This window comes from Musa acuminata, chromosome BXJ1-11 (assembly GCF_036884655.1).
Source record: "Musa acuminata AAA Group cultivar baxijiao chromosome BXJ1-11, Cavendish_Baxijiao_AAA, whole genome shotgun sequence".
NCBI classification, from domain to species: Eukaryota; Viridiplantae; Streptophyta; class Magnoliopsida; order Zingiberales; family Musaceae; genus Musa; species Musa acuminata.
In genome coordinates this window covers 859610-885471 of record NC_088337.1, presented here as the reverse complement: position 1 = coordinate 885471, position 25862 = coordinate 859610, and the positions used below count along the sequence as shown (strand labels likewise).

The window sequence follows — 25862 nt, the reverse complement described above, 5'->3', positions numbered from 1 at the left end:
TTGTCGGATCACGATCGGGTCTGATTCGAACCTGCCTAATCAAACCCAAACCTGAATTAATCTGAAACTATTGTGGACTCGAGCTAAACACTGACACGTCACATGATCTCATCAAGATTCCCGTTCCTATATCCCATGGTTATATTCGTCCGTCCTTGTATTGGGTTGACGCTGCGCGTCCGGACCGGACACGAAGAGCGCACAGGGTCTGATGCCCTCACGATGAGGCCGGCCGCACCCGCAGCCGTCTCCCGATGCCCACCCATCCCGCCCCGTGCCTCCTCCAGTCCCTCCGTCACTGCCTCGCCGTCGGCCACCTTGACCTCGCCGTCGATACCCTCCCCCTCCTCGCTCGCTGCGGCCTCCGCCCTGACTCCGCCACCCTCGCCCTCCTCCTCCGCTTGTGCCTCCGGTCCCCCGCCGCCCTTCCCTTAGCCGGCCGCGTCCACCTCTTCCTTCGCCTCTCCGGCCTCCTCTGTGCTGCCCCCACCCCTCCTCTCGCCAATCACCTGCTCGCCTTTCACTTCCTCCGCGGCCGCCCTGACGACGCTCGCCGCCTCTTCCGCCGGATGGCCACCCCCAACCTCTTCTCCTTCAACACCATGCTCGCAGGATACGCCCGCCTCGGCATGCTCCACCAAGCCAGGCGCCTCTTCGACCGCATGCCCCACCGCGACGTCGTATCGTGGAACACCATGATCCTCGCCCTCGCTCGCGCTGGCTCTTGCGGTGACGCCGTCGGCCTCTATTCCCAGCTCCGCCGCTTCTCACTCGGGTTCAACGCCCACACTTTCTCCGGCCTCCTGGTCGCCTGCGTCCGGCTCGGGGAGACGCACCTCGTCCGCCAGGTCCACGCCCAGGTGCTCCTTGTCGGGTTCTTGACCAATATCGTCATCTCCAGCTCTCTGGTCAACTCTTACACGAAATGTGGGTTTGTGGATGATGCCAGGAAGCTGTTTGATGAGATGCCTACCAGAGATGTGCTCGCTTGGACTACCCTGGTTCACGGTCTTGCCAGCAGCGGCGACCTAGTTTCTGCTCGTAGGGTGTTTGATGAGATGCCGGAGAAGAATTCCATCTCCTGGACTGCCTTGATTGGAAGTTACACACGCCATGGCCACCCTTTCGAAGCTCTGGATCTGTTTAGAAACATGATGAAATTGGGAGTTTCGCCAGATCAGTTCACTTTCAGCAGTGCCCTTTGTGCCTGCGGTGCTATTGCTTCAGTGAAGCATGGAAAGCAGATCCATGCTCGCTTGCTGAGAACCCGTTTCAACCCAAATGCCATAGTCATCAGTTCTCTCGTTGATATGTATTCCAAGTGTGGGGATCTGGCAGGAGGTCAAAGGGTTTTTGACCTTACGGATGCTGGCAGGATGGACACTGTGTTGTGGAATACAATGATGTCAGCTGCTGGGCAGCATGGTGATGGAATAGAGGCCGTTAAAATGTATGAGGAGATGATTAAAACAGGGACAAAGCCTGATGCTAATACTTTCATAGTTCTTTTGACTGCATGCAGTCATTCAGGCCTTGTAGAGCAGGGGTTACAGTTATTCTGTTCCATGAGGAAACAACATGGTGTTGTTCCGGATGAAGATCACTATGTGTGTTTGGTAGACATGCTGGGCCGAGCAGGGCGTCTTGAAGAGGCAACAGAATGCCTCAGGGAGATGCCTTGTGGACCCAGTGCTCGAGCATGGAACGCATTGCTAGGGGTTTGTAGGATTCATGGGAACTTACGGCTTGGAAGGATGGTGGCACAAAGGGCTATTAAGTCGGATCCAGAATGTCCGACAGCGTATGTCCTGCTTTCAAATTTCTATGCAGATCTTGGACAGTGGGAATCTGTGGAGAAGGTCAGACACCTCATGCAGGAGAATAAAGCAATGAAAGAACGAGCTTCCAGCTGGATTCCATTTGATAATGAGATCCAGTCTTTGGGAGCCTTGGATCAGTTGCAGCCCGCGGAGGAGGTTGTATGTGTCAGGAACATTAGTTTGTCAGATGAAGCATAGTTCTCTGGTTCCCTGAGTTCTTAGCTCTAAAGAAGCACTTTTTTCTGTGTTATGTGCGTGAAGTAGAACCACAGTTCCTTTTGGATTCCATGACCTTCAGCAATGACCAGTAAACTCAGAATTTTACAACTAAGTTTTTTTAATATAAATCCATTACTTTTTGGTCATTCTTTAAAAAAATTATGCTTGGCGGTTCAACTAACTTGCTTCAGCAATTGTCCCATAGGTCATTTTTTAATGTGCATCTTGACCATGTTTTGGTCTCTACTTGTTATCACTCAGATCAATTTAATATTCTAATTTACATATAATTCTGAAAGCATGTGAGAATGTTAATGGTGGTCGCTCTTGATATAATATACCTCAGATTACATCTTTTTCATTATATTCTTATACTTGTTACTGTTATATATTTGAATTGATTGTACAGTTTGCAAAACTGTAAGTTTGAGGTTACACCATTTCAAACTATTGATAGTTTAGGCATAATCTAGGAGATGTAATCTATTTCGTTGTAGTTGCTGGCTGATCTTGATCAAGAGCTGACATGTTGGGGGAAAAAAGGAGCTTGCATGTTGAACTAATGCTAGAGGGTACCCTCAGCTAGATCAGATTGGAATTGGCTGATTGAGTGGACCATGAACAGTATGTCAGAGGTTTCAACATAAATGATGTTACAATATTGTTGTATTGCATTGGGGAGGCATTGGGTTTTGCTCCCAAGGAGCAAGCAACTCTAGAATGTGTAAGCAATCTAATTTACACTATTTATGTATTGCGTACTATCAATAAGTTTGTTCATTTATCAACATGGTGTTTGCGGGTGCACCTAGGTAGTTTGTGGCTTTAGTTCACCTAAGAGTCGTTGCTTGGACCATCATGTGTACATATCAATAAATATTCATGTGTGAAACTATAGTCTATAATAGTATGGCTTGGCAGCTTCCTTTCTGTTTTCTTCTGTAGTGCCTAGGCAACAATCCCAAAAGACTTGACAGGATTAGCCAGGTAAATGTAGAGATCTATGCTATGTTTCTTCTAGTTGTCATATCTAAAGACTGGATAGGTATCTTTTTATGCTAAACTTAAATTCAGGAAGAGGTAGTCTCAGATTTTGGGAATTCATAAATATTCAACTTAATTGTTTATCTAGTATTTTATACTTTTCTTTTAACAGAGACATTAGGATTTGCTCTTTCAATGTTGCAGATCACGATTCGATGGAACACCTTTATGTGTTGCACCATATATCGATAGTACAAAAGTAAACATCTTCCTCGAAAATTATAGGGGAAAATGGAAAAGAAGAGATTTATTAGCATAACTATTATATGTTTACTTAAGATCCCTCCACATCGCTTCCATCAGTAGATTATCCAAGGTTTCCTCTTCTCTATAATTCTTTCCTGCAAATTAAACTAAGCTTGCAGCGTGGTTATGTCTGTTACTTGTCACCTGCCTGATCTCATACTTATTTCTCTCCATTGTATTAAGAGTGGCATGCAAGACTGATTTCGTGCTCATTATGTTCTTGATAGGTCATGCAAAGCCATACCATTTTGTGCAGTTTGAATGTTAGCATGTAGTCAGGATACATGCTGAAGCCTTTGCCTATGCTTGCCTCGGAAAAAAATACGCCAAAGCCAGTGCAAGGCAGACTGGACATGGTTTTATTATAGGCATCAATTTGTGCAACATTTATGACTGTGCCGTCAATATCATAGCAAGATGTTGGAGAAGAACAAGTCTCAGTGGTTGGATGGTAAGCAAGCAGGTTCCTTAAAAACTCTGCCACCTCTCAGTATTCTTTCTGCGGCAACTTGCTGAAGGTTGACTACTGATTCATACTGTTTGGCGAAGAGAAAATAATCTTAAAAGTTTGGTTCTTATGAATCTATTTATCGATAAAAATGGTCGTTCAGTACGAGAGATTTCGGCCAATGTGGGGATTTCTGGAACTCGGGCTTTAATCATCCAACGGCAAAGCAGTATCTATTTGTTCAATAATATCGATCCTCGGGTCGATATTCTGTTCAAGATTTATTTGTATTTGTGTTTTTTCTTTCTCTGACTGGTAATGTGATGTAAAAAGGTTCTGTTCCTTGTAGGTTTAGTATTTCAGGGATCAAACATATTTTCATTGAGTTTTAGACAATGTTACATACATATATTTTTATCTACATGATGTTCTCCTGTTGTGATTTTTGGCATCAGACTATGTTCACTAATCTCTGATATGAATATGGTCGAACAGCTGAAAAAGTGAAAACATGATCACGCATTATAATCACGCATTAGTGTCATCATCGTCTCCTACTCCCTGCGTAACCAAACACACTGCCGCCAACCCCATTATGGAATCGATTTAGTTGCACCGAACCCTCCTTTCCACGCCTTTAAGTCGCTTCCTCTCTCTCCATGCATGCATCCCATCGCTGCCTTCTCACCATCGAGCGAAACAGCGATGGATCTCCTCCTCTCCTTCTCCCTGCTGCCAACTCTTTTCCTGGTCCTACTACTCCTCTCACCAGCCGCACAAGCCACCATCGTGGCCGGCACCATCGAGAGGACGACCAAGCAGCAAGTCCTGGCGAGCATCCCTCCCCACGCGGCGGACACCTCCGTGCCCTTCCTCACCTCCCCCTCCGGCAAGTACACCGCCTGCCTCCTCCGCCGCGAGACCGCCCCCGGGGCCGGTGGCTTCGGCAACGACTTCTGCTACATCCAGGTGCAGGACACGAGCACGGGGCGGAGCATGTGGGAGTCGGAGTGCGGCCCGGTGAGCAGCGCCAACACCTGCGCCGCGGTGTTCACCGCGTACGGTCTGCAGGTGTTCGACGGCAGCACCCCGGTATGGGACACCGGGGCGCAGTCCGCCGACAACAACTTCCTGCAGACGCTGGAGCTGGTCGACCACGGCGACATGCGCATCCGCGACAAGGACGGCGAGTTAGCGTGGAAGGCGAGCGACGATCCGCGGGCGAACCAGGGGTGTGGCCTGCCGGGCTCGCCTGGCCTGGCGCCCGCGTTGCCTCCCTTCGCGGTGCCGATCGGAGGCGACGACCAGAATCTTCCGTTCGGGCGGCCGGCGTCGGGCGGTCAGCAGCTGCCGCAGTCGAACACGATGTACGACCAGCAGCAGCAGCATCCGCTGGGCGGGGCGAGCCAGGCGTTCGGGTTCGACGGCCAGCAGCTCGTAGACAACTCGCCTTACGACAGCGGCTGCTATGGTGAAGGGGCGGGGCGTTGGGTGGGAGTGGGAGCCGCCCTCCTCCTCCTCCTCCTCCTCCCGGTATTGGCTTAAGCGTTCGTTTCCCTCCCGACCGTGTGCGTTCCTATGTGAAACTTTGCTTCTCATGGATAGAATTCACGTCACTATTTCTCATCAAGCATATGTACTTTGTTGTTGATGATTCTAAAAGCAAGTCTTCTCATTGTTTCTTACTCATTCTGTCGAGGTTAGCCTATCGACTAATGCTCAATAATCTTTTCCATATATGAAAACAACTCCATATCCTTCCTAAAGTAATAATATCATATTAATGAAACAAGAAATTTTTTTTGTATTATGGTCCCTCTACATATAATCATCAACATCAGGATAGGACAAAGTATTTTCCTTAGCTCTAAGTATCTCCACAACTTAAACTCTATAACTCTCATGACACAACACATGACTATAGAAAACATTATAGTCAAAAAAATTATCATAGTCAATTGTTCCTTTAATATATCTTAATATCCTCTTTGTTAAGTCCATCTCCAACATGCCATTCATATGCATCTTTCGGGCTTTTCCCTTCTTAGATTAGATAAGCAATATAGCAAGGTTTTCATATATCGGAAATGGTCTCACACAGACGAAATTAGTTATATGCATACAGAAACACAAAATGTTGTGCATATCATATTAATTGATACAAGCCACAAAAATGACCTAGAAAAGGATTTACAATGAGAATTTGCATGCTCATATTAGATTTACATCCAAGGATAATCTGCGACATCGATAATTCATGGGTGCAAGCATAATAAGAAATTTGCTTCATGGGTGCTAGTCTAATCAGGACTTGATCAATTTTCAATCATACAAATTTCGAGGTTCTTCGGTACTAGCATGATCCAATGAAAAGACCAAAATAATGATCCCTGAAGCAACCAAAGATCTGTCACCAATAATAAACTCCTAACCATAAAACTTTGAGGGATGTACCCAGTGTTTCATAGCTAGGAGAATGAAAGCAAAAGATATATAGGTAAAGATGGACAATATGGATTAGCAGATCTGTAGCTTCTTGACAATGAAAAGGGAAAAAAAAAAAAGAGTTGATCATTTACATTTGCACATCATACAAAATTACTAGTCTTCATCAATCCAGGGTACAGAAGTGCTAATATCTGCCTTAATGACTTTAGAGCTTGATTGAAGTTTGCATGCTGCTCAACCACTACAGAAAAAAGAAAGAAGAAAAAACAGCGGAATCACTGTTAGATAAGACAAAGCAAAAAGCTAAAAAGGAATATTCTTGCAAATACACGCACACAAAATTTACACATCAAAATGTCAACTTCTTGGCATCAAAAGCTGAGGGAGTCATACCATGGATTAGTCCTTTAATATCTTTGGTAAAATCTTCAACGCGCCCTAAAACTGGTCGGATCCCACAAGTTTGTGACACACACAATTCCAAATACAATGATCTTTCCAGTATCTGCAAGAGCAAACAGCAAACACTCTCTGTTTCTGGCTCAATGGAATTTGGTTTGCTGGATTTGCAAAGCTCAGTGACAATAGCAATGGCTTGGTCCTACAGCAACACATAGTAAGTCAGTTGTACAACTTGACAAGATAGAAGAATATTGAGTATGACTTTGCAGCTGAAGCTATGACATCTGGTTCACAGAGAAAATAGATGGTAGCATAACAAAAAGAGGAAGTAAAAGCAATTTATTCTCCATTGTGCAATGGTCATTTAAAGTTAAGCAACATAGCCTATGCCAAGCTCAGCTTCTATGTTAAATTGCATCCACAAAAAAGGACTTGCTATAGAAGTTCAGCAATGATTTGTCTCAATACCATCTTCCAAACAGTTGAACTACTGAGTATACAAGGAACAGTAGGAAGTGGAAATTGCTAAAGAACCATTGACCACCAAATCTTGAGTAATACTCTATGGGTTTTCCCTTTTCTCTCCAATTCATTTTATCATTGCAGGACTAAATCTTGTGTATGTAGCTCAACATATCTGAAGCTTAATTAGCTTTTTAAGTACTTGGATGATATTCTACACCACCAAATAGATAAGGAACTTGTTTTACCTGTAAGCCATGCAGAATTTCAGGTGAAGGAAGCTCAGGAAAATATGCAAGATCCACAAACTCCACTTCATCTGCCCTCTTCACGGCTGCTTTAGCTTGCATGCACAAGAATTGTAGAAGAAGAAAAACTATCCGATAAATATGTATAGCAATTGTGTCAGAGAAATGAGACCGGTAATCCAAATCAGCATTATCATTTTCCTCATCTCTGATCACCACAGACAAAGTTGTGCTTAAGGAATCAGAAGATGTAGTTTTAGTGAGAAAACCAGCAGTGGAGAGAGTAAACCATCCATGTCGACTCCTAATGAATGATGGCCTTCTATTAAGCTCAACCTCTTCTTTGGTAGTTGGTTGGCAATAAAGAGTCAAGGACCTACCTGATGAATCCCCAACGCGCTGAGCCCCCCTGCTTGTAAATGCCAAAACATGAATGATAGTCTCTCTTAGCTCAGAATCCATTTCTTTCATGCCTTTAATCCATGAGGCTTGATATCTTGCAAGCACACATAAAAGCATGAGGCTGTTTTCCATAAGTTTAAGAGCTGTGAGAGATATCTGAAATTTATGAGTTTGTGCTCTCTTCATGCTATGATCATTGGCAAGACGATTCAGTGCAGAAAAATAAAATGAGAGCATATAAGGCTTCTCAGAAAAGAAATAGCGCAGAGCACTGACCATAATATCCATATAAGAGATGTCATCGCCTAAAGATTGTATCAGGGAGATGATGATAGCCAAACTGGTAACCCAAATATGCACATGCTTTTCATCATAAATGGTGGTAATCTCACTTTGATCCAGATTATTTGAGAAAGGCCTACCATCATGTAGCTTGCTTAAGAGAACCATAGTTGAAGACAAAAACTTACAAGAAGAAAGCATCTCAGCTCCACCTTTTGTACGTCCCAAAGTCAACAAGAAATTAAAAATCACAGGAGCAGAAGCTAGAGCTTCTCTCTCCTGGATATTTTGGAGAATATGCTGGAGCGGCAAATGCTTCCTTATAATTGGCAACCAAGTATCAGGATTTAAAGCTTTCATAATTAAATCCATTGTTGCCACAGAAAGATTAGAGTATTCAGCATCTTGTGTGTACTTGCAAAGAACTGGTAGAAGTCCAATACTTATGACCGATGCATCAGCTAACAGCTTGACTTCAAAATCAGACTTATTTTCTGCATGTGACATATTGTTACTGAATTCAAGTGATGTCAAGAGCAATGTCAGCACAAGTTTAACTGCTTTTCTCAGGAGAGGAGTTATTGGCCTGACATCAGCACAAACTTTGATGATTGAGCCAGTTGATTTAGTTACAAGTATAGAAAGAGGAAGGAACCGTATCTTGTTAGTTCTATGTGAATTATGTTTGAATAAGATAACTGAAAGAATGAGCAACAACTCTTGTTGGGTTATAAAAACTCTTAGAAAACCCTCAGGCATATTTTGTTCATGAACTAGCATATCTGCCACGTGCTGCAAACAACTGCAAAGATGTCGAATGCCTGATACAACAACTGACTCTGAGATATCTCTACCATGTAAGAATGATTCTTTTGTATTGTTCATCTGTGGTACATTCAAAAAGAACAGACAAAATAAACAGTTACTAGAAAAGAACAAAAGAGAATTTCCTCTGGCCTATATGAAAATTGAAATGAGTCAAAATATTCAGGATAACTTACATTTCCCTTGTACACAGCTATGACAGATACAAGAGCTTCTAAAGCAAAATGTTTGGAGCTTGCAATGGTCAAAGACGAATTTGCAGAATGCATGTGCATGAACATGCTTTCAGCAACTTCTTTAGATGTCGTCCAATCAGAAAGATCCCACAGCTCTACTCCAATCTCCTCCTGTACCTTTTTTATGTCAAACATGCTGATATTTTCAAGGTGAAGAAAAAAAATCCTCTCATATTTCTCATCATTACACTCAAATGTTCCCAAACTAAGCAGGAAACTTGAGAGCTCCTGAAATGGACCGGATGGAATCTCCCGACCCTCCAGCCTTCCTTGTAGATGGTAATAAAGATCACTAATTATAAGACCTGTAAGTTCCTTCTCCTCACTGCACACATGGTGGCAAACTTGAGTAACAATATAGAACATGAATGGATTTGCAGTAGAAAGAAGAATTACAGCTTGTAAGAAAAATTCAATTGTCTTACATAACAAAATTGCCTAAGTAATGCACTGATAACATAATGTAGGTAATATCCTATAACCTGAATAACATGAATTTGGGGTCATTATAATGATTGTTGTAAAACTATCGTTCATCATCAACAATTTGTAATTTCTTTAACAAGTCAAACGATTCAAAGCTATTACACATAACTGTGATTAGTTATTATTTTAATAGGATATTTGCATTAGTATAGGCAGGTACCAGAGATGATGGTTGGATATTATTGCAGAGATCAAAGCATATTATGCTGAAAATGTTAGGAATTTCATAAAATGTTGATGTCCTCATATTCAAGTAGAGGAGTCGTTTGAACACTCCAAACTGGCCACAGTAGTTGGAGGGTAAGTGACAACATGACAAGATGATCAGGGATGGTCAAACCAAGTTCAAGTTGAACTCCAATCCGGATCAACCAGAGTTCGAACCAAACTCCAAATTGATCCCAATCTGATCGAACCAAACGCAAGCTCAAACCTGAGCTCAAGGCTCCAATCCAATGTAGCTCAAGACTCACTCAAGTTCAGCCCAACTCAAGTTCGAGTTGAAGTCCAATTCAGCTCAACTGGAAGTTTGAGTCAAACTCTAATACAATGAAAATCTGGTCAAACCCAACTCGAGCTCAATATGAAGCTCCAAAGCCAGGTTCGACCAGCGCCAAGTTGCAGCAAGACACAATACAAGTTGGACTTGGATCGGGAGAGGAGTTGGCACCCAATTGAGAGTGGGAAGCAAGGGGCAGCCAGCCCTAGAGGAGTCCTAAAACACTTAGGACACTAACCCACACCCCAAACTATAAAACAAGGGATGTGCAACCCTTTCAATCATCAGAAACAAGAGCCTCTTCTACATCCAGCCAGCCATACAAGAATTCTAGCCAAGAGAAGAGGAAAGGAAGAGGTGCTGCAGTTCTTCTTCCAGCAGCAGCTGACCACCCTTCTTCATCGAATCCATAGCAGCAACCCTCTGCCTAAGTCCAGCCAGCCATAGAACTCTAACTGAGAGAGAGAAGAAGAGAAGAAGTCAGCAACAAGCTGCAGCTTCATCTTCTATCAACAACCTGCAGCTGATAAACAACCAGTAACAACCTTGTCTTCCAACAGCAACTGTCTTCCTCTTCTTCCTTCAACCCAGCAGCCGCAGCTACCCCAGCAGCCGTTGCCTCGAACCGCAACCTCAGTCAAAGATCCTTGTGGCTGAGAAGGAGGAGAAAACCAAGAAGACAGCAGCAAGCTACTGCCACAAACAATCTGTGCTAGTGCGCACAAAGTTCGAGCGTTGTCCCTCACGAAGTCTTTCAATCAGTTGTGTGCCTCAGTACTTTTTGTTTCAAAGCAAAGGAGATCGATTTCCCTTTTTGGATTTCAATTTTCTGCAGCAATCCTCGCAACTCCTCCACAAGATGTAAATCTGCTCAAAGGAAAGATCACAAGAACTAAAGGAGTTGGAGTTTCAACTCTGCTCAATGAAGAAAGAGACGACATCATGATGGCAGCAAGCAATCCAGCAGCATCAGCGGACCTTGCTGCCCAAGTCGCAATGTTTGCGCAAAAGATGGATGGCGTGTTGGATTGGCTTTGATCCCAAGCTAACCCGACAGTGAAAGACGATGGAGACAAGCGCATAGCAGCGAAGGATAAAGAGCCATCTTCGTTTACGTCTGAAACCAGTTTGTCAAAAACGCACCATGACGACAACAATGATGATGCTACGAAATTGATGGCACAAGCGAGGCTTCAACCCTTCTGAGTCGAGGCCCAGATTGACGTACCCTCCTATGATGGCTCCATCAATGCCATGGTATTAGATGCATGGCTTGATCAACTTGATAACTCTTTTACTCTCTATGGGTATAGTAGCGAGGACAAAGTGGCACTCCCGCAACTCAAGTTGTTGACCGGCCAGCCTCTAGCATGGTGTAATGCATACCTCTGATTCTATGACGAAGATCGGTGGAAAAGATGGCATAGCTTGCACCAAGGGCGAGATCAAACGATGCAAGACGACACCACCGAGTTCTGATGATAAGCAATGTCACTCGGGATTTCCCTCAACTACTAAACTATCATAAAGAACACATGGGGACTACACGTCTAGATTGGAGCCGAACTAAGCCTCTTCAAGGTTCAGGATATCTTGAGAGCAAGTAAGATGGCAATGGCAATCGAGAGAAAAAACCAAACTCATGGTGGCAAAGACCATGGAGGAAACCTAGGAAATTAACTCTAAGGCCAAGAATCAAGGAGAAGACTCAAAGGACAACAACTCTTCAACCTCAAAAAGATTATTGTGAAACTACTAGGCACGTGAGAAAGGAGTATTGCAAGGTACACCTTGAACTCTTCCCTAAAAAGTGGAACAACGATCAAAGTCTACGAACAACGACTGCAACCGTTGGCAAACAGTGAAAGAACAATCAAAGTTGATGGACAACGACTTGCAATCATTGGTGATGATTCCATCGAACTTGTGTTGGTTGATCATGCGGATCCGAGTTTATTGCTGATGGAAAGGCCAAAGGTTAAAGATTCGAGTCCGTCCCCTGGTCCAGATGTTCGAGAAGAACTCTTCGCACTGAAATCCAGGTGAGACAAAAGGTCGTTGGCATTATCCACGGTACCAGTTGGCAAAGAAACCTCATCTCAATGAGCCTAGTCCATAGGCTCGACCTAAACAGGACACCCCAACAACACCTATATCTTTTGGGTTGGCTCCAAGAGGATGTGGAGATGAAGATTAATTGCTAATGCGAGATTCACTTTGCAATCACCAGTCAATACATCGACAAGGTGACGTACGAAGTGGTGCCACTTGACATCTATCAAGTCATCCTTGGGAACCCCTAACTTTGGGATCGAGATGCTATCTGTTTCCGCCAAGCAAGTTGCACCATCTTCTGTTGTCAACAACCTATGGCAGCAATCTGCAGCAGAGAAATAACCAGAAGCAGCTTCATCTTCCAGCAGCAACTTTGTCTTCCTATTCCTCCTTCAACCCAGAAGTTGTTGGTTCCAACTGCAACCTTAGGAGGAGGTCCTTGCGATTGAGGAGAAAACTGATAAGTTAGTAGCAAGCTACTGCCGCAAGCAATCCGCGCATGTGTGAGAGAAGTCTGACCATTGTTGCTCACCAAGTCTTTTTCAATCAGTTTCATGTTTTACTATTTGTTTTAAAGCAAAATTCTTATCACAAAGTCCGAGCATTGTTTTCAATCGATTTCCCTTTTTGGATTTCAACTTTCTATGATGATTTTTACAACTCCTCCACAAGACATAAATCCGCTCGGAGGAAGGATCGCAATCAACAAGTCCTTCCCCATATGGATCACAAGAATTAGGAGATTGGCATAGACAATACCAGCATATTGTGCATGTTTCCTCAAGCCTTGACATGTAACGGTGAAGGATTAGTGAAAATAAATAACACACTTAGAGGTATATGCTCAAATATGCAGCATGTGGAAATGCTCATTTAGTGGCACACAATTTCGCTCTGGCAATAACTGACGCAAGAAAACTTAATGTCAATAAAGCTCACTCAATTTATTTGGCAATATATTTAGGTTCTTTGGTTTAGATATAACAGCACCACCTTTTCTTGAATATTTTGTAGATTAAAAATCAAAATCTTTAGGAAGTTTGTTATTTGAAGTGTGCTCTATAATAAATTCCATGGCAAGTGGCAAGAATAGTCTCACTTTCTACTCTCTACTGTACATTTTACTCTTTGTGAACCTTCTAGAATTCCCAACTGTGACTTGCATAAGGTTATGAGCTACATGATTGTGGGAATAATAAGCATTATAGACTTCAAAAACTAAGTTCAGAAGCATACCTATAGCCACGCAATGAATATAGTGACAACAGGGTAGAAAATGCAGAATGTGCTATTAACTGCATAGATAAGAATAATATTAAGGACTAAAACTAAGGAAATATATTCATGACAAGATTCTGATTATACAAATAGAAAAATGCTAAATCATTTAGTGAAGGTAAATGATTATGTGAAGACTAACCATGTTGTAGATTTCATGGATCTTCTTAACCAAAGACGCGGACAAGCTCCCAGCATTACCAGTAGTTAACTTGGCTATCAAATGTATTATGCATACACAAACAGCTACCTACAGAAAAAATAATCTTTAAAGAAGGAAACACAAACAATGTAGAACAGATCACTTGAAATACAATCAAACTAATTGTATGATAGCTGTCTAAAGTAGCAAGGATCAAATAGTGATTATTGGGCTAATATACACAAAAGAGTCAACAGAAAAAAGAACACCTAGAGAAAAAAATAATACTTTGATAAGCAAACCAAGATTCGCCATACCATGGTGTACTGCTCGATATGGGCAATACATACCGGTCCAATAGGGGACCGATACGAGTGGTACATTGGTACGCCCCCCATGTATCGTTCGTTGGTACAGCTTGGTATATATCGTACCGACAATTGAACGGTATACTGGTACGGACCGGTAAGACGAACCATGAAGCAAACTAGCTAGGAAAAGGTTGTTTGTTCATAGGACAACAGAGAATAGTAGGATTTTGCGTATCAGAAAATAAAGTTATTTTGGAAGATATTAAAATTTATTCATTTAAAAAAGAGAAAAGTAATAGTAAATACCAAGACCACTTTTATAAGCAGCAGCTTGGTGCAGCATTCCTTGACAGTTTGAGCTACTAGAAAGAAACAATTATTAGACCCAGGTCAAATCTCTTATCTCTAAATAGCATATGCTGGTAATGCAAAGTAGGTCCATCAATGCTGAATTTCTAGAAAACTGACTACATGTCATATCCCAAGAAGCAAAAGGCACTATTAGGTTTCAGATTGAATCTCGATATACAATCATGTTTGGACATTTTAATAATGTATATAAATATTTAATATAGTTGATGAAAAAATAACTTTCCTTATAAGGTGTGTGTGACAGGCTCCACTGATATGACAAAACAGCACTAAAGCATCTTGGTAATCATCTATTTCAAATGCTGCAGTGGTTTAATTTCACAGTCTGAAGACTCTCAAGTCTCAACCATGCCTCACAAGTTCAGTTATTTGTGAAATTAAATAAAATCTGAAACCACCAACATCATTATTAAGAGTGTTAAAAAGTCAATTAATTTAAACCATTTTCCATCTTAGACATTACCAATTGATGTAGACATCAACAAGCAGCCTGATTCTCCTTGTCCTCTAAAACCTTAACAGCAAACATGAGAGGCTTTTGCCAAATAAAAGAGCAATATAAAATGTAGACAAATATCAGTCAAGATAGAGTAATAATTAAGGAAAAGAATAAGAAACCAACAAATTTAAAAAAAAAAGGATTGAAATGACTAGTAATTCACCTTCGCACGAAAGACAACCTCTTTGTCATATTCAATGTCAGAGAAAGACTTGATCAAGTTTTCCAGAAAAGAGCTATCAACAAACCAGGTGGACAGAATCTCTTGTGCATACAGTACATTTGCATGTCTTGATGTTGCATTAACCGTACTTGTACAAGTCACCTTCTCAGGTTTTTCACATTGCATTATTTTTTCCAGAAAAAAGAGTTCATGTGCCATGATCCCTAGAACATTACCCAGGCACCGGTACCTACAAAGAAGCACCAACTCTTACTGTGATGGAAAAACTACTAGATTTTTTAGGGTTAGGATAATGAAAAATCTATTTAGTTGCAGTGACTAGTACAAGTAATTTGTTGCTATGGAAAAGTTTTCTGATATGACATAATGGAGAGTACCTTAATGATAAGCACTGAGTCTTCGAATTGTTGAAACTTTTCTTCAGCAGACCATTCATAACATGAGTTGGAGAGAGAAATGATGACAAGCGTTCCCAGAATTTTTTAGAAACCCTAATCTTCCCTAATATATTTGAAAATTGGATACCCCCTTCCCATAAAGCCTTCAAAAAATTAAGGATACTCAACAATAAATGAGGTGCACTGCAACATATGGAAGTGTCACCATGTTAGTAATGCTACCCATTGCACCAATAAATAATATATAGGATCAAAAAATTTATTGAACAGAAAATTGAACGATGATCACAAATAGAGTGAAATTTATGCAAAGGCAGAATTCCTATCAAGATAATCAAACTATTGGCGCATGATAGAGTGCAGTAGAACTGTATAGGACAAGCAAGTGCATTAATGAAAGAAACAGCATATAATTTAAAAAAGTTTCTTTTATTGGATAATCCAACCCGGTATAAGGCCATCAAAAATTACTCAAACACCATAAAGATAACACAACAGCAACATGTTAACAAGAAGCCATAGGTACCCAACTATTTGGGGTTGCACAGATCCTTTACAACCTATGAGCTTCATCAAGGATTCCCTGGTCAAACTAAGAAACACTAGAAATGCAACGATAAGAAAAATTACATATTAGATCCAACTAACAAGTTTATAAGGATAAATTTTCCACCAAAAAAAAAGTTTTATGTTTCTTTGAGAAGCTAAAATTTTAAGCAACCTCCCCAATTAAGATAAAAAAGCAGATTTAACTTTTATTGAACGATTAAAGGAAATTTAAAAAGCAAATTTAAGAGTAGATATGATCTATCATTAAAAAAAAGGTATGACAAGTTACCTGTCGAAAAGAATCTCTGAACTCTCTACATAGTTTCGAATAGCTTCAATTGGACTAGTAGCACTATATGAACCCAAAATTTCTGCAACAGGAACAGCAGCAAGTTGCTTCACTGAATCACTGGTGACATCCGATGATACCTCCTCTTTTTCCTCAGAAAATATCAGAGAACTGAGGAGAGCGGGCTGAAATGAAGCAAATTTAAGTGCAAAGAACAAATCTCATAAAGAAATTAAATAAGTGCATTAGAAGAGTATTGCAGAGAAGTGGACACAGAAAGAGCAAGTGGATCAATTTAATTGCAGAAATGTCGACAAAAAATTAAAAAAAACACAAATTTATCAGATATTGTGCAAATTTAATTGTTATATTTCTCCTAACATCACATGAAACATGAAAGAGAAGAAGGATGAAAGTCATTCTGTCATCTGATTACCATCCCATTATGTTACTCCAAAAAATGTCCTACAAAGTACAAATTACAATTTCTATTTGCCGCAACAGGTTCAGTTGTCAAGAATGAAACTCTGACTTCAGAACTCATCGTCACTGAATCATATTGTCTCCTTGAATTTATTCTCCATGTTGGCACTTGCACCTTGATCTTCAGGAAACAGCTTTCGCCTTTCAGACCCAACGAGGATTTATGATACTCTTTTAACTTCACAAATCCAGAATTATAGATGTTTCATATAAATCATCTATTCCACAGCCAAAATTTTATCAAACCAAGCTATCCACTCTTGGTTTCCACTTCAGTTTGATGCTCAAAAGGAGAGTTTATGTAGTTCATATATTTTTGACAAAATCTTAGTAGTTGCAATATACTTTTAATAATTTTAACACTATGGTTCAAGTTTTGATGGTTTTGATCAATCCAAATCAAGATAGTGAATTTCCATAAAGAACAACAAAATATATATTTTATTGAAAATTTTGAAGGGCTTGTGATGTAGAATGGAAAAGAAATGAGGAGAGAGAGAAAGAGAGGAGTGAGATTAGAGAGGAGAGTAAGAAACTAAAAGAGGGAAGATGTAAGTTTTTTTTATTCAAATCTGAAGTATTTCATCCATTGATAAGTTCCACTATTTATAGGGGCTTAGAAGCCTTAATATAATCAATGAAGACAATAATTCCCAAAAGCAACCTCCTAGAGAATTTGCATATCTTTTAAAAACTCAAAATGTGACTTCTACGAGACCTAAATAACCTTAAAAAAATTTATCACAACTGAGAAGAAAAAAAAATGCACTTAATACAAAAGTAGAGTCCCAAGGTTAACACCTAGAAAACCCAAAACACTCTTCATTTTTTCACACAACTCTTAGTGTTTCTAGGCCAATTAATTGATGCCTTTTTATTGATTTCTTTGTCTAAAATAAATTCTCCTAAAATCCTAAATAAACCTAGATGATTCTCCATCAGCTTGAGATAGGTTTCTATGGTTTCAGTTAATCCATATCAATGGGTTTAAAATTTAGGTCTAGAACTACTAATTTGGTCCAAAATCAGAACTTGGAATAAGATTTAGATCAAGACAAGTTGATCCTAATGCATTCAATCAACCCAAGAAGAGATCAACCGAGACTCGAGACATGATTCAGAAACTCCTTATGAGCTACATAATAATTTTCCAAAATTTTCGAGCATGAAGGCATGTCAAAAATATAGCAGCATGCTATGTGACAAAAAAGTGACATCAAGTATCTGCACCATGACAGCAATATGTGACAATCCCCTATGACAACATTAACTCATCAAGGAATCCAATTACATCTGAACCTGTATGTACCAGCTTTAGGCAATCTACATAGGGCAAGGGCATTACAATACACTCTCGTGTGACCCCTTTCATTGTCTGTTGTCACCTGCAGTGTCGCTTATTGTCATGATCCCCCCTGCATCCGTGCCACTGGCCCTACCAAATCAGTACTCCTCATCATCAGTATCATCACCATCAAAGTGTATCTTTGTCATAGAAACAACCTATTTACATATAGGTTTAAAGCTGCAAACATAGATACTTCCCATAACCCGCATTGGTGGGAGCCTTGTGCACTAGATCCGCTAGATAACAATGACATGGACTTTCGCCTAGGGATTTCATTATCAGCTAAAATGAAATGTTTCCAACAAAAATCCCACTTTGGCAAGTGAACAAGGCACAAAATTGGCAGTCTTGACAAGAATCCAAGATTTAAGTCTCACGCCAAATCGAATGATAAAGATTCCATTGTCATCCAGTCCACTTAGGATGCTTGGCTTTCACCCAGGCGACCTGTGTTCAAATACTGACAATGGAATATTACTTTTCAGAGGGCAGACCTAGGTACAAGGGTGAGATTGCTCCTGTCTTACAACATGAGAGACTAGGGTTCAACTCATGGAAACAGCTCTATATTTAGAATGATGCATCCCAAGACCCACATTGGCGAGAGCTCGTGCATTGGGTACACCTGCCAAATTCAATGATGCATCCCGAGCTGATGGTTTTCCAGCACCAATTAATTCTAGGAGAAGGGAAATATCAAGGGCAGTTTCAAAAAAGTATCAAGGATTCAATAGGGTTTCAAATGCTTCAGCACTATTTCAGAAGTTCACAAATGATGCAAACGGGCTATATTCAGAAGTTGATACACAACTGGTTCAATATCCATGCCTCCAACTGTACTGGGTTTAATAAATACATGCCTGGTCAAACTAGTTTTGACCAACCCAACTAAAGCGAACCAATTCCATATCAGCTTATATAAGCTAAGTCTAGCTTGGTCAAAAGACTCAAAACAACCACAAGTCCTCCAATTATTTAAACCATATCACAGGTAATCACCACAAAAGAAAAGGATATACGACCAAAGTCAAGGCCGTTTTGTATTTTCTCTCCATCTTTTTCTTTTTTTTTATCTTAGAAAATACCATTACCAGACAACAGCTTGTATGGTTTTCGTACTAAAAACATAATCCTTACATTATGACCAAAGTTTTAAACACCAGTCCACTACAGATCTCAACAATCTGTAGGACAGCTATGGTATTGACATACTGCTCGGAATCACTTAAAATTCATAAAAAATTGATGTACCGAATAATGTCATTGAGCAATGCAGACAAGGTGTTCGACGCTTGTCCAAGGCGGTTTTCAATTCTGGTTTTTTGTTGTATTCTTCATGTTCTTGTTTTTTTTTCTTTAGGACAGCTTTTACGGGGCAGAAAACACTATTGTCAGCCCCATTTTTGTTTGTTGCCAGTGTTTTTGTTTTGTGTTCGGTCATGTAAAACTCAAACATTTCTAGTTGTGCAACGCCGCACAAAATGGCCCAAAACAGCACCATTCTCATGTGCCACGAGCTGATTTCTAACTAACGGACTAGCGGTGTGAAATGCCAGCTGTCTTAACACCTTGGAACCCCCTGGGTAGCACCCGAGTGGACGGTGCTTTGGGTATATGTTTGAGAGGTGATGCATCATCTTCAGTGTGCTCATTTTCTATTCGACGAAGGTGCTATGTGAACATTAGACCTGTATCTACCTTCGGAGCCCCCATTGTGTGCGTGTTTAGCCTGTTTTCAAGACCCTTTTGAGCCTAATAAAAGCTAGTTGTTTTGTGTTACTTTGTATCCCGGTATCTTGTCCTTTTCATGCACAACGGTGACAACTTACCTGCACGTTTGCCTTTCTAACCTTGTCTTCATTGTGTAGGTCCTTTGTGGAGTGCACGAGGTTTAGGTACCCTTGTGCCGCACGCATTAGGCAATCTTAGCTAAGGACATGACAGAAAAGTACCAAGCTAATATTGTGTGTCACAGGACTCGTATTTTAAAACATGCATTATATGAGAAAATTAATTTAAAAATGTTACCAGTGATTTAAAAAGCGCTAGGCGCCAAAAGGCGCCAAGGTCCACAAACGCCCGAGGCGCTAGGCGCTCGCCCAGGCGCTCGCCCGAGCGAAGCGATGCGCTAAAATATAAAAATATATAATATAATTAATAATTTTAAATAAATAAAAATTAATAACATTAAAATCAAAATAATATATTATTAATCTATTAACAGAAAATTAATCATTTCAAAATTCAAATAAACTTAATATTAAGAGTATACTGAGCCTGATGGAGAAACGAGGAAGCAGCGACGAGCGGCGGCAGCAGCAGCAACGGCGAGCGGCGGCAGCGGCAGCAGCAGCAATGGCGAGCGGCGGCAGCAGCAGCAGCGGCAGCGGGAAAGGGAAAGGGAGCGGAAGGCGCGAGCAACGGGAGGCCTCGAGGGAGGCGCGAGCAGCGGGAAGGCTCGCGGGAGGGCTTGTAGGAGGCGAGAGGGCTCGCGGGAGGCGCGAGCAGCGGGAGAGCTCGAGGGAGGCGCGAGCAGCGGGAAGGCTCGCAGGAGACGCGAGTAGCGGGAGGGCTCGCGGGAGGCGCGAGCAGCGACAGCGGCGAGCAGCGGCAGCGGGAGCAGCGGCAGCGAGCGACGAGATCGCGATCGGGATCGGGATCGGGATCGAGAGCGGCAACGGCAGCAGGTTAGTGTTGGGTTAGGGTTAGGGTTAGGGTTGGGGTTATATCGGTTTAGTTGGTTCGATTGAACCAACTAACAACCGAACCAGGGCCGAACCAGACCTAAAATTCTGGTTCGGTCGCCTTGGTTTACCCAGGCGCTCGCCCGAAGCGCCCAGCGCCTGGGCTCGGGCGAGCGCTTAGGCGGCGCCTGTTTGAAGCGCGCCGCCTGGGACATTAGCGAGGCGCTCGGGCCTCGCCTCGCCTCGCCCGAGCGCCTAGGCGAGCGCCCGAGCGCCTTTTGCAATCACTGAATGTTACTATCTTAAAAATGCTCAAACACCATTTATAAACAATGGGCTAAGAATGAAAACTATATTGGAGAAAAGTCAACTAACAAACAAGAATTGTTTGGAATGAAGTATGAAGTTTGTTTGAACCTTTTATATCCTGGTGTCATTTCGCCATATACAATCAAGGGTTGGATCTATGTAGGATAAGCAGAAATGACATTCGATTACAAAGAATATGTATGCCTAATAGCAAAACAGATCCTATATATGTAAGATATTCAAAGGTGAAAGAGAACTTGTTAATAAACTTGAGTAAGAACCAATACTCACATACTATATTATGTGCCAACTTGAAGTTCAAAAATATACAAAGGATCTAAATTTTTATCTTTGATGGCCAAGTTGTAGGTTTCTTGATCCTAACCCTATTGTTTTGCCAACCATGTAAGCAGATTAATTTAAAACTGTAAACCTGCATAATGAATCAAGAAAAATTGCCTGGAAAAACACTCTGAGAGTTGGTCCAATTGTTGATGCTAATATTTGATGATGCAAAATTTTTAGGGAAAATATCTGACCTGATAATAAGCAACAGCACTTAGAAGATCAAATGTAGCAATGATCAAATCTTCATCTATCTTCACTTCCTTATCTAGAATGCACAAAACAGCCATCTGCAGATTTTTTATCTGAAAAAGAGGTATAAAAAATAAGAGGTAGATGTTATCTTCACTTTCAGAATAGATAATGATCCTTATCTAAAATGCACAAAACAGCCATCTGCAGTTTTTTTTTTATCTGAATGGGAGGTATAATAAATAAGAGGTAGATGCTATCTTCACTTTCAAAATAGATAATAGTAAAGGAATCTGTGGAGGAAATGATACAAACCTGAACAGCTTCTGCAACAGGGCTGACATTCTCCACTGTGTATGACTGAAGTCTCGATGCTATAAAACACAAAGAGGAAAGAGCTCTAGTCGCAGCCACTTGAATGGCCTGAAAAAGAAAAAAAACAAAAATTCTCTTACGTGATATCAACTCCAAGTGTAAGCTGGAAATGGATTAAACCTATAATTGCCAAGGAAAAAAAGATTAGCTTGACTGTTCAGAACAGCTATAGAAGAAGTATCTTCTTTATACATGCTGAACAATTTGAGCTGCAGCTTCACAAATTATGTAGCTAGATCAGGATAGATGTGTCAACCAAAGCAAAATACATTTGTGCAATCCAAACTGACACATAAGGTGACTTTCTAATTGCATAAAAAGACTTGTAATGAGTTAATATAGCAGTATAAGCAATCATTAAAGCATACGAGAGAAATATGTACACCTGAGCCAATTGACCATGTTATCTCTATTTTAGAGAACATTATACTTATCAAAGAAATGTGTCAGGCTTTAAGCAAGGATAATAAAGGTTGAGGCAAGAGCCACATTGTCCCCACCAATTAATCTCAATTTTCCGGTGTTTCAATAGCCTCAGGCAAAATCTCAAGTAATATTTTTTTTATTTCTTTTCAGTTAATTGCCTAGCTTGAAAGAAAAACCTTTCCATTTCCCAAGCTGAAATCCTACAGTAAGATATCTACATAACACATGGAGAAAAATCTTTCCTTGATAAAATGATCTAAAGATGGTATAACTATGATAGAAGAAACAGATATAGATATATATCCATATACACAGAAAGAGCAAGAGTACAAAATAATAAACATAGATCATAGCACAAGCAATCAAAAAAGCGAGAACAATATGGGTCCAATGTCAGCGGTCAGAGAATAGGGTCTAGATACTGTAGCAGACTAACAGAAATCATGAGAATCACAATACTGATGAAGTGATGGAGAAACTCATGTTTGAAATATTCCTAATTTGGTGCTTTTGAAGTAAGCAAAATGTACAAAAAATCATGTGCAGCCTGAACACTTGAAGCAAAAAAATAAAGCATAGATTGGACCCCAAACACCATTACTATAATTCTACTCATGTCAGAACCGTTCCTACTTGATGCCTGCAATAAACACAATACATACTAAAAGCTAAATTGAAAAAAAAAAGCTGACAACAAAGATTATCATGAACTTGGAACCCAAAAAAGTAAAGCAAAAAAAGAGAATAGATTGAACTTACAGAATTTTCAGAGAAGGAAATCAATGACACTGCTGCTTGAACAACAGGGAATGGTTTAATTGAAGGTGACAACACCATCTGGACAAGAGCTGACACGTTTGAAGCAGTTTCCTAAAATCAGTATAGGCAATTTCAAGTACTGCTTAGTGCTTACTGAAGAGAAGGAAACAGTTGTATTTATGAACAAAGAAAACCACTATATTGGAACAAATTTGAAGTGTAGTCACATTGTTTGCAGGAAAGAGATATATGAAGCAATTAAAATATTCCATTTTTCACATATAACATTCCATTTTTCACATATAATATAAGAGCTTAATCATATGTTTTGGACACAAAAAGTCATATCTAACAAATAAAAGTGAACACCAGAAGATTCTTAAAATTCAAGAGTATGCTACTTCTAGTTAGAGAATGACATGAAAAATAAATTCAAAAGAGAAACTTCTAGTGGCATATAAACATTCAAGAGACAAAATCAGATAACAGTATATTCCATCCTTTGTAGACAATTTTAAGCCCATTCAACACAGCTCAGTCATTCAACACAAATTTTTTACCAAGCAATACACACATGATCTCATTTAATCAAGTCAAACACCTTGACTGTAAATTAATCAACACACACATATGATATATATTCTGAATTAGCATAGCCATAGAACTAAATCTTATATATAGAGAGAATTATTCTTTTTATCCATTAAATATAGCAGGTACTGTTAATGTCAGTCCATATAAAACCCTTAGGTGACACCTAACCCTAGATATAAAGTTTTCCTTTTTTGTCTTCCACCTGGGGCTGAGAGAGCCATATCTTTGGCGGCTAGCACCACATGCGGTAGACACCCATGATGGTTGACATGGGTGATGACTAGCTGATCACCCCCTTCAGCCCTTCCCTTTGCATAGATCAACTCTGATAACAGAAGTGGACCATGGACATCTCTGGCCTGCATGGAGTAAGGTTGGCATCACCTTCACCACTGCCTAGCCATCTGAACTATCCTACTCTGCTCTCAGCTATATTAAGGTTTCCCTCTTGCAACTCCATGCACTGTCTTTGCTTGCACCCAAGGTTGCTGCCTTCATGATGCTGCTTCCTCTCACCATGAAGCAGCAAAACCAGTGGAAGGCAAACAAGCTAAACTGGAGCTAGTTTGCTCATGCTCAATATGAGCAAAATTTGTCTCACAGACAACATCAACATCAGTCCAAGCTCAAACATCGGTTGTTTGTTTGAACCAAGCATGATTGTGCTATCTTTTGTTCATGTTCAGCTCATTCATAACTCTTGTCAAAGTTCATAAGGTTTGTATTCTGGAACATAAAGTTAATACATAAGGATCATTTGTTTATTAGTCTTTTCTGTAACAACTTGTTCTTTTGTCATAAAATGACACGAAATTGATATCAAAACCTATCATTCTCTCATTTATGATGTGTCCCCATTAAACTTAATTCTTCCACTTCAAGGTGGCCAATGACATGCTTTGATTTTCACCACCACCTTACTTGTCATCTTGTACAAACTAACATTTAACATAATGGTGCCTTGCTGATTTAGTACAATACACAACAAACAGCCAACTCTAAAACTCAAAATCATGGCCATTAATGTGATGTCCCAAGATGATTTCTAAACACTTAAGAATCTTTGGACATCTGATACTTAAAAACACATCTGCCTCATATTGACAGATGTGGAAAACAGGTGCTATTCGGACATTTGTTGGATGTTCAGAAATATTCTCAAGTTACCAACTACTTAAGGCAAATTTTGGACACCCATATGATCCATTTCTCTTTCGGGATTGGAGCTCTACTTAAAATTTCAAATATCAACAATCAAGTTACAAAGGTTACATGATTAAAATCAAGGTTCATCATACCACGATGTACCGCTCGGTACGGGCAGTACATACTGATCCAATAGGGAATCGGTATGAGCGGTACATACCCTATCGGTACACCCCACTGTACCATGTGTCAGTATGTTAGTACATACCGTACCGACGGTTGATCGACATACCGATATGGACCGATAAAGCGAACCATGATTCGTCATTTTTCATTCATGAAGCACCAAAGTATGAACAAGTGTATTAGTCATCCCAAAGGATCATGCAATTCAAATTTCAAACTACTCCCGAAAGGAGAATCTCGATTGGTGACAATTGGTTATGAGTACATTGTATCTTCTTTTTTTTTACCTATCCTATAAGCTCTTATATCTTGCACATGTAGGCATTCTATCATGAAATAGGTTTTTGTATTTATTTTCTATGGATATATGTCTTAGGAAGGGAGATTATTGCTCCACTGTTGCAAGAGATTGAACTGCAAACTCAATCTTCCCATCCACCAATATTAGGTCTTCACTTGTATTCTGTTTTCTTATCTAAATTCATCTTGCAAAAGTAATTCTGAACTAGTGGCAATTGGAAATGAGTATATTATATCTTGCTTGTGTTGTTATTTAAGCTCCTATTTCTTAAGCATGCAGGCATTCTATCATGAAAGTGGTAATTAAATTCTTCCTCCATGGATATATGCCTTTGGGAGGAGATAGTTGCTCTATTGTGCAAGAGCATGAACTGCAAAACCAATCATTCATCTTGCCCAAGTTCACCTTGATAAGAATTTGTCATATCATTAAATATCAGATTCATAACACTAGTAAATTCTTAGAATGCTTGGAATCTTTTTAGATTTTAATGGTCTGATATAATTGATCTTTTTCTTACATTGATAAAAAAAAGGTTAAATCATGGTGATAAAGATGGTGAAAATAAGC

At 40.4% G+C, this 25862-nt stretch overlaps 3 protein-coding genes across 6 annotated transcripts in view; 2 read left to right on the top strand and 1 right to left on the bottom strand.

Moving 5' to 3' along the window:
* The first annotated feature begins 181 nt into the window (after positions 1 to 181).
* LOC103970108 (pentatricopeptide repeat-containing protein At2g21090) lies at positions 182 to 4231 on the top strand. Of its 3 annotated transcripts, none has more exons than XM_065088848.1 (2): positions 182 to 2127; positions 3557 to 4231. In XM_065088848.1, exon 1 carries the CDS (start codon positions 255 to 257, stop codon positions 2016 to 2018), a length of 1764 nt encoding a protein of 587 aa, XP_064944920.1. In that variant the 5' UTR covers positions 182 to 254; the 3' UTR covers positions 2019 to 2127; positions 3557 to 4231. The 3 variants fall into 3 exon arrangements, with proteins under 3 accessions (XP_064944920.1, XP_018676167.2, XP_009382027.2); XM_018820622.2 differs by having other exon boundaries at positions 182 to 2763; XM_009383752.3 differs by having other exon boundaries at positions 182 to 3399.
* Positions 4232 to 4458: 227 nt separating this feature from the next.
* Positions 4459 to 5468, top strand: LOC135596742 (uncharacterized). The gene has a single exon (XM_065088851.1). It carries the CDS (start codon positions 4483 to 4485, stop codon positions 5320 to 5322), a length of 840 nt encoding a protein of 279 aa, XP_064944923.1. The 5' UTR covers positions 4459 to 4482; the 3' UTR covers positions 5323 to 5468.
* A 717-nt stretch (positions 5469 to 6185) lies between these two features.
* LOC103970106 (uncharacterized) overlaps positions 6186 to 25862 on the bottom strand; it is a 42001-nt gene continuing 22324 nt past the window's right edge. For both annotated transcript variants that reach the window (XM_018820621.2, XM_009383750.3), the window contains exons 22-33: positions 23066 to 23176; positions 21821 to 21928; positions 21508 to 21618; positions 16145 to 16329; positions 15286 to 15489; positions 14888 to 15137; positions 13543 to 13650; positions 13359 to 13417; positions 9023 to 9407; positions 7338 to 8906; positions 6619 to 6826; positions 6186 to 6466 (exon numbers count right to left, since the gene is read on the bottom strand). In XM_018820621.2, coding sequence (XP_018676166.2) covers positions 6366 to 6466; positions 6619 to 6826; positions 7338 to 8906; positions 9023 to 9407; positions 13359 to 13417; positions 13543 to 13650; positions 14888 to 15137; positions 15286 to 15489; positions 16145 to 16329; positions 21508 to 21618; positions 21821 to 21928; positions 23066 to 23176 — 3399 coding nt within the window. In that variant the 3' untranslated portion in view covers positions 6186 to 6365. The remainder of the gene's footprint in view (positions 6467 to 6618; positions 6827 to 7337; positions 8907 to 9022; positions 9408 to 13358; positions 13418 to 13542; positions 13651 to 14887; positions 15138 to 15285; positions 15490 to 16144; positions 16330 to 21507; positions 21619 to 21820; positions 21929 to 23065; positions 23177 to 25862) is intronic.

What these genes read in the sequence shown, in the direction of transcription:
- LOC103970108 (XM_065088848.1), top strand. Translation starts at nt 255, where the DNA reads ATGCCCACCCATCCCGCCCCGTGCCTCCTCCAGTCCCTCCGTCACTGC.
- LOC135596742 (XM_065088851.1), top strand. Translation starts at nt 4,483, where the DNA reads ATGGATCTCCTCCTCTCCTTCTCCCTGCTGCCAACTCTTTTCCTGGTC.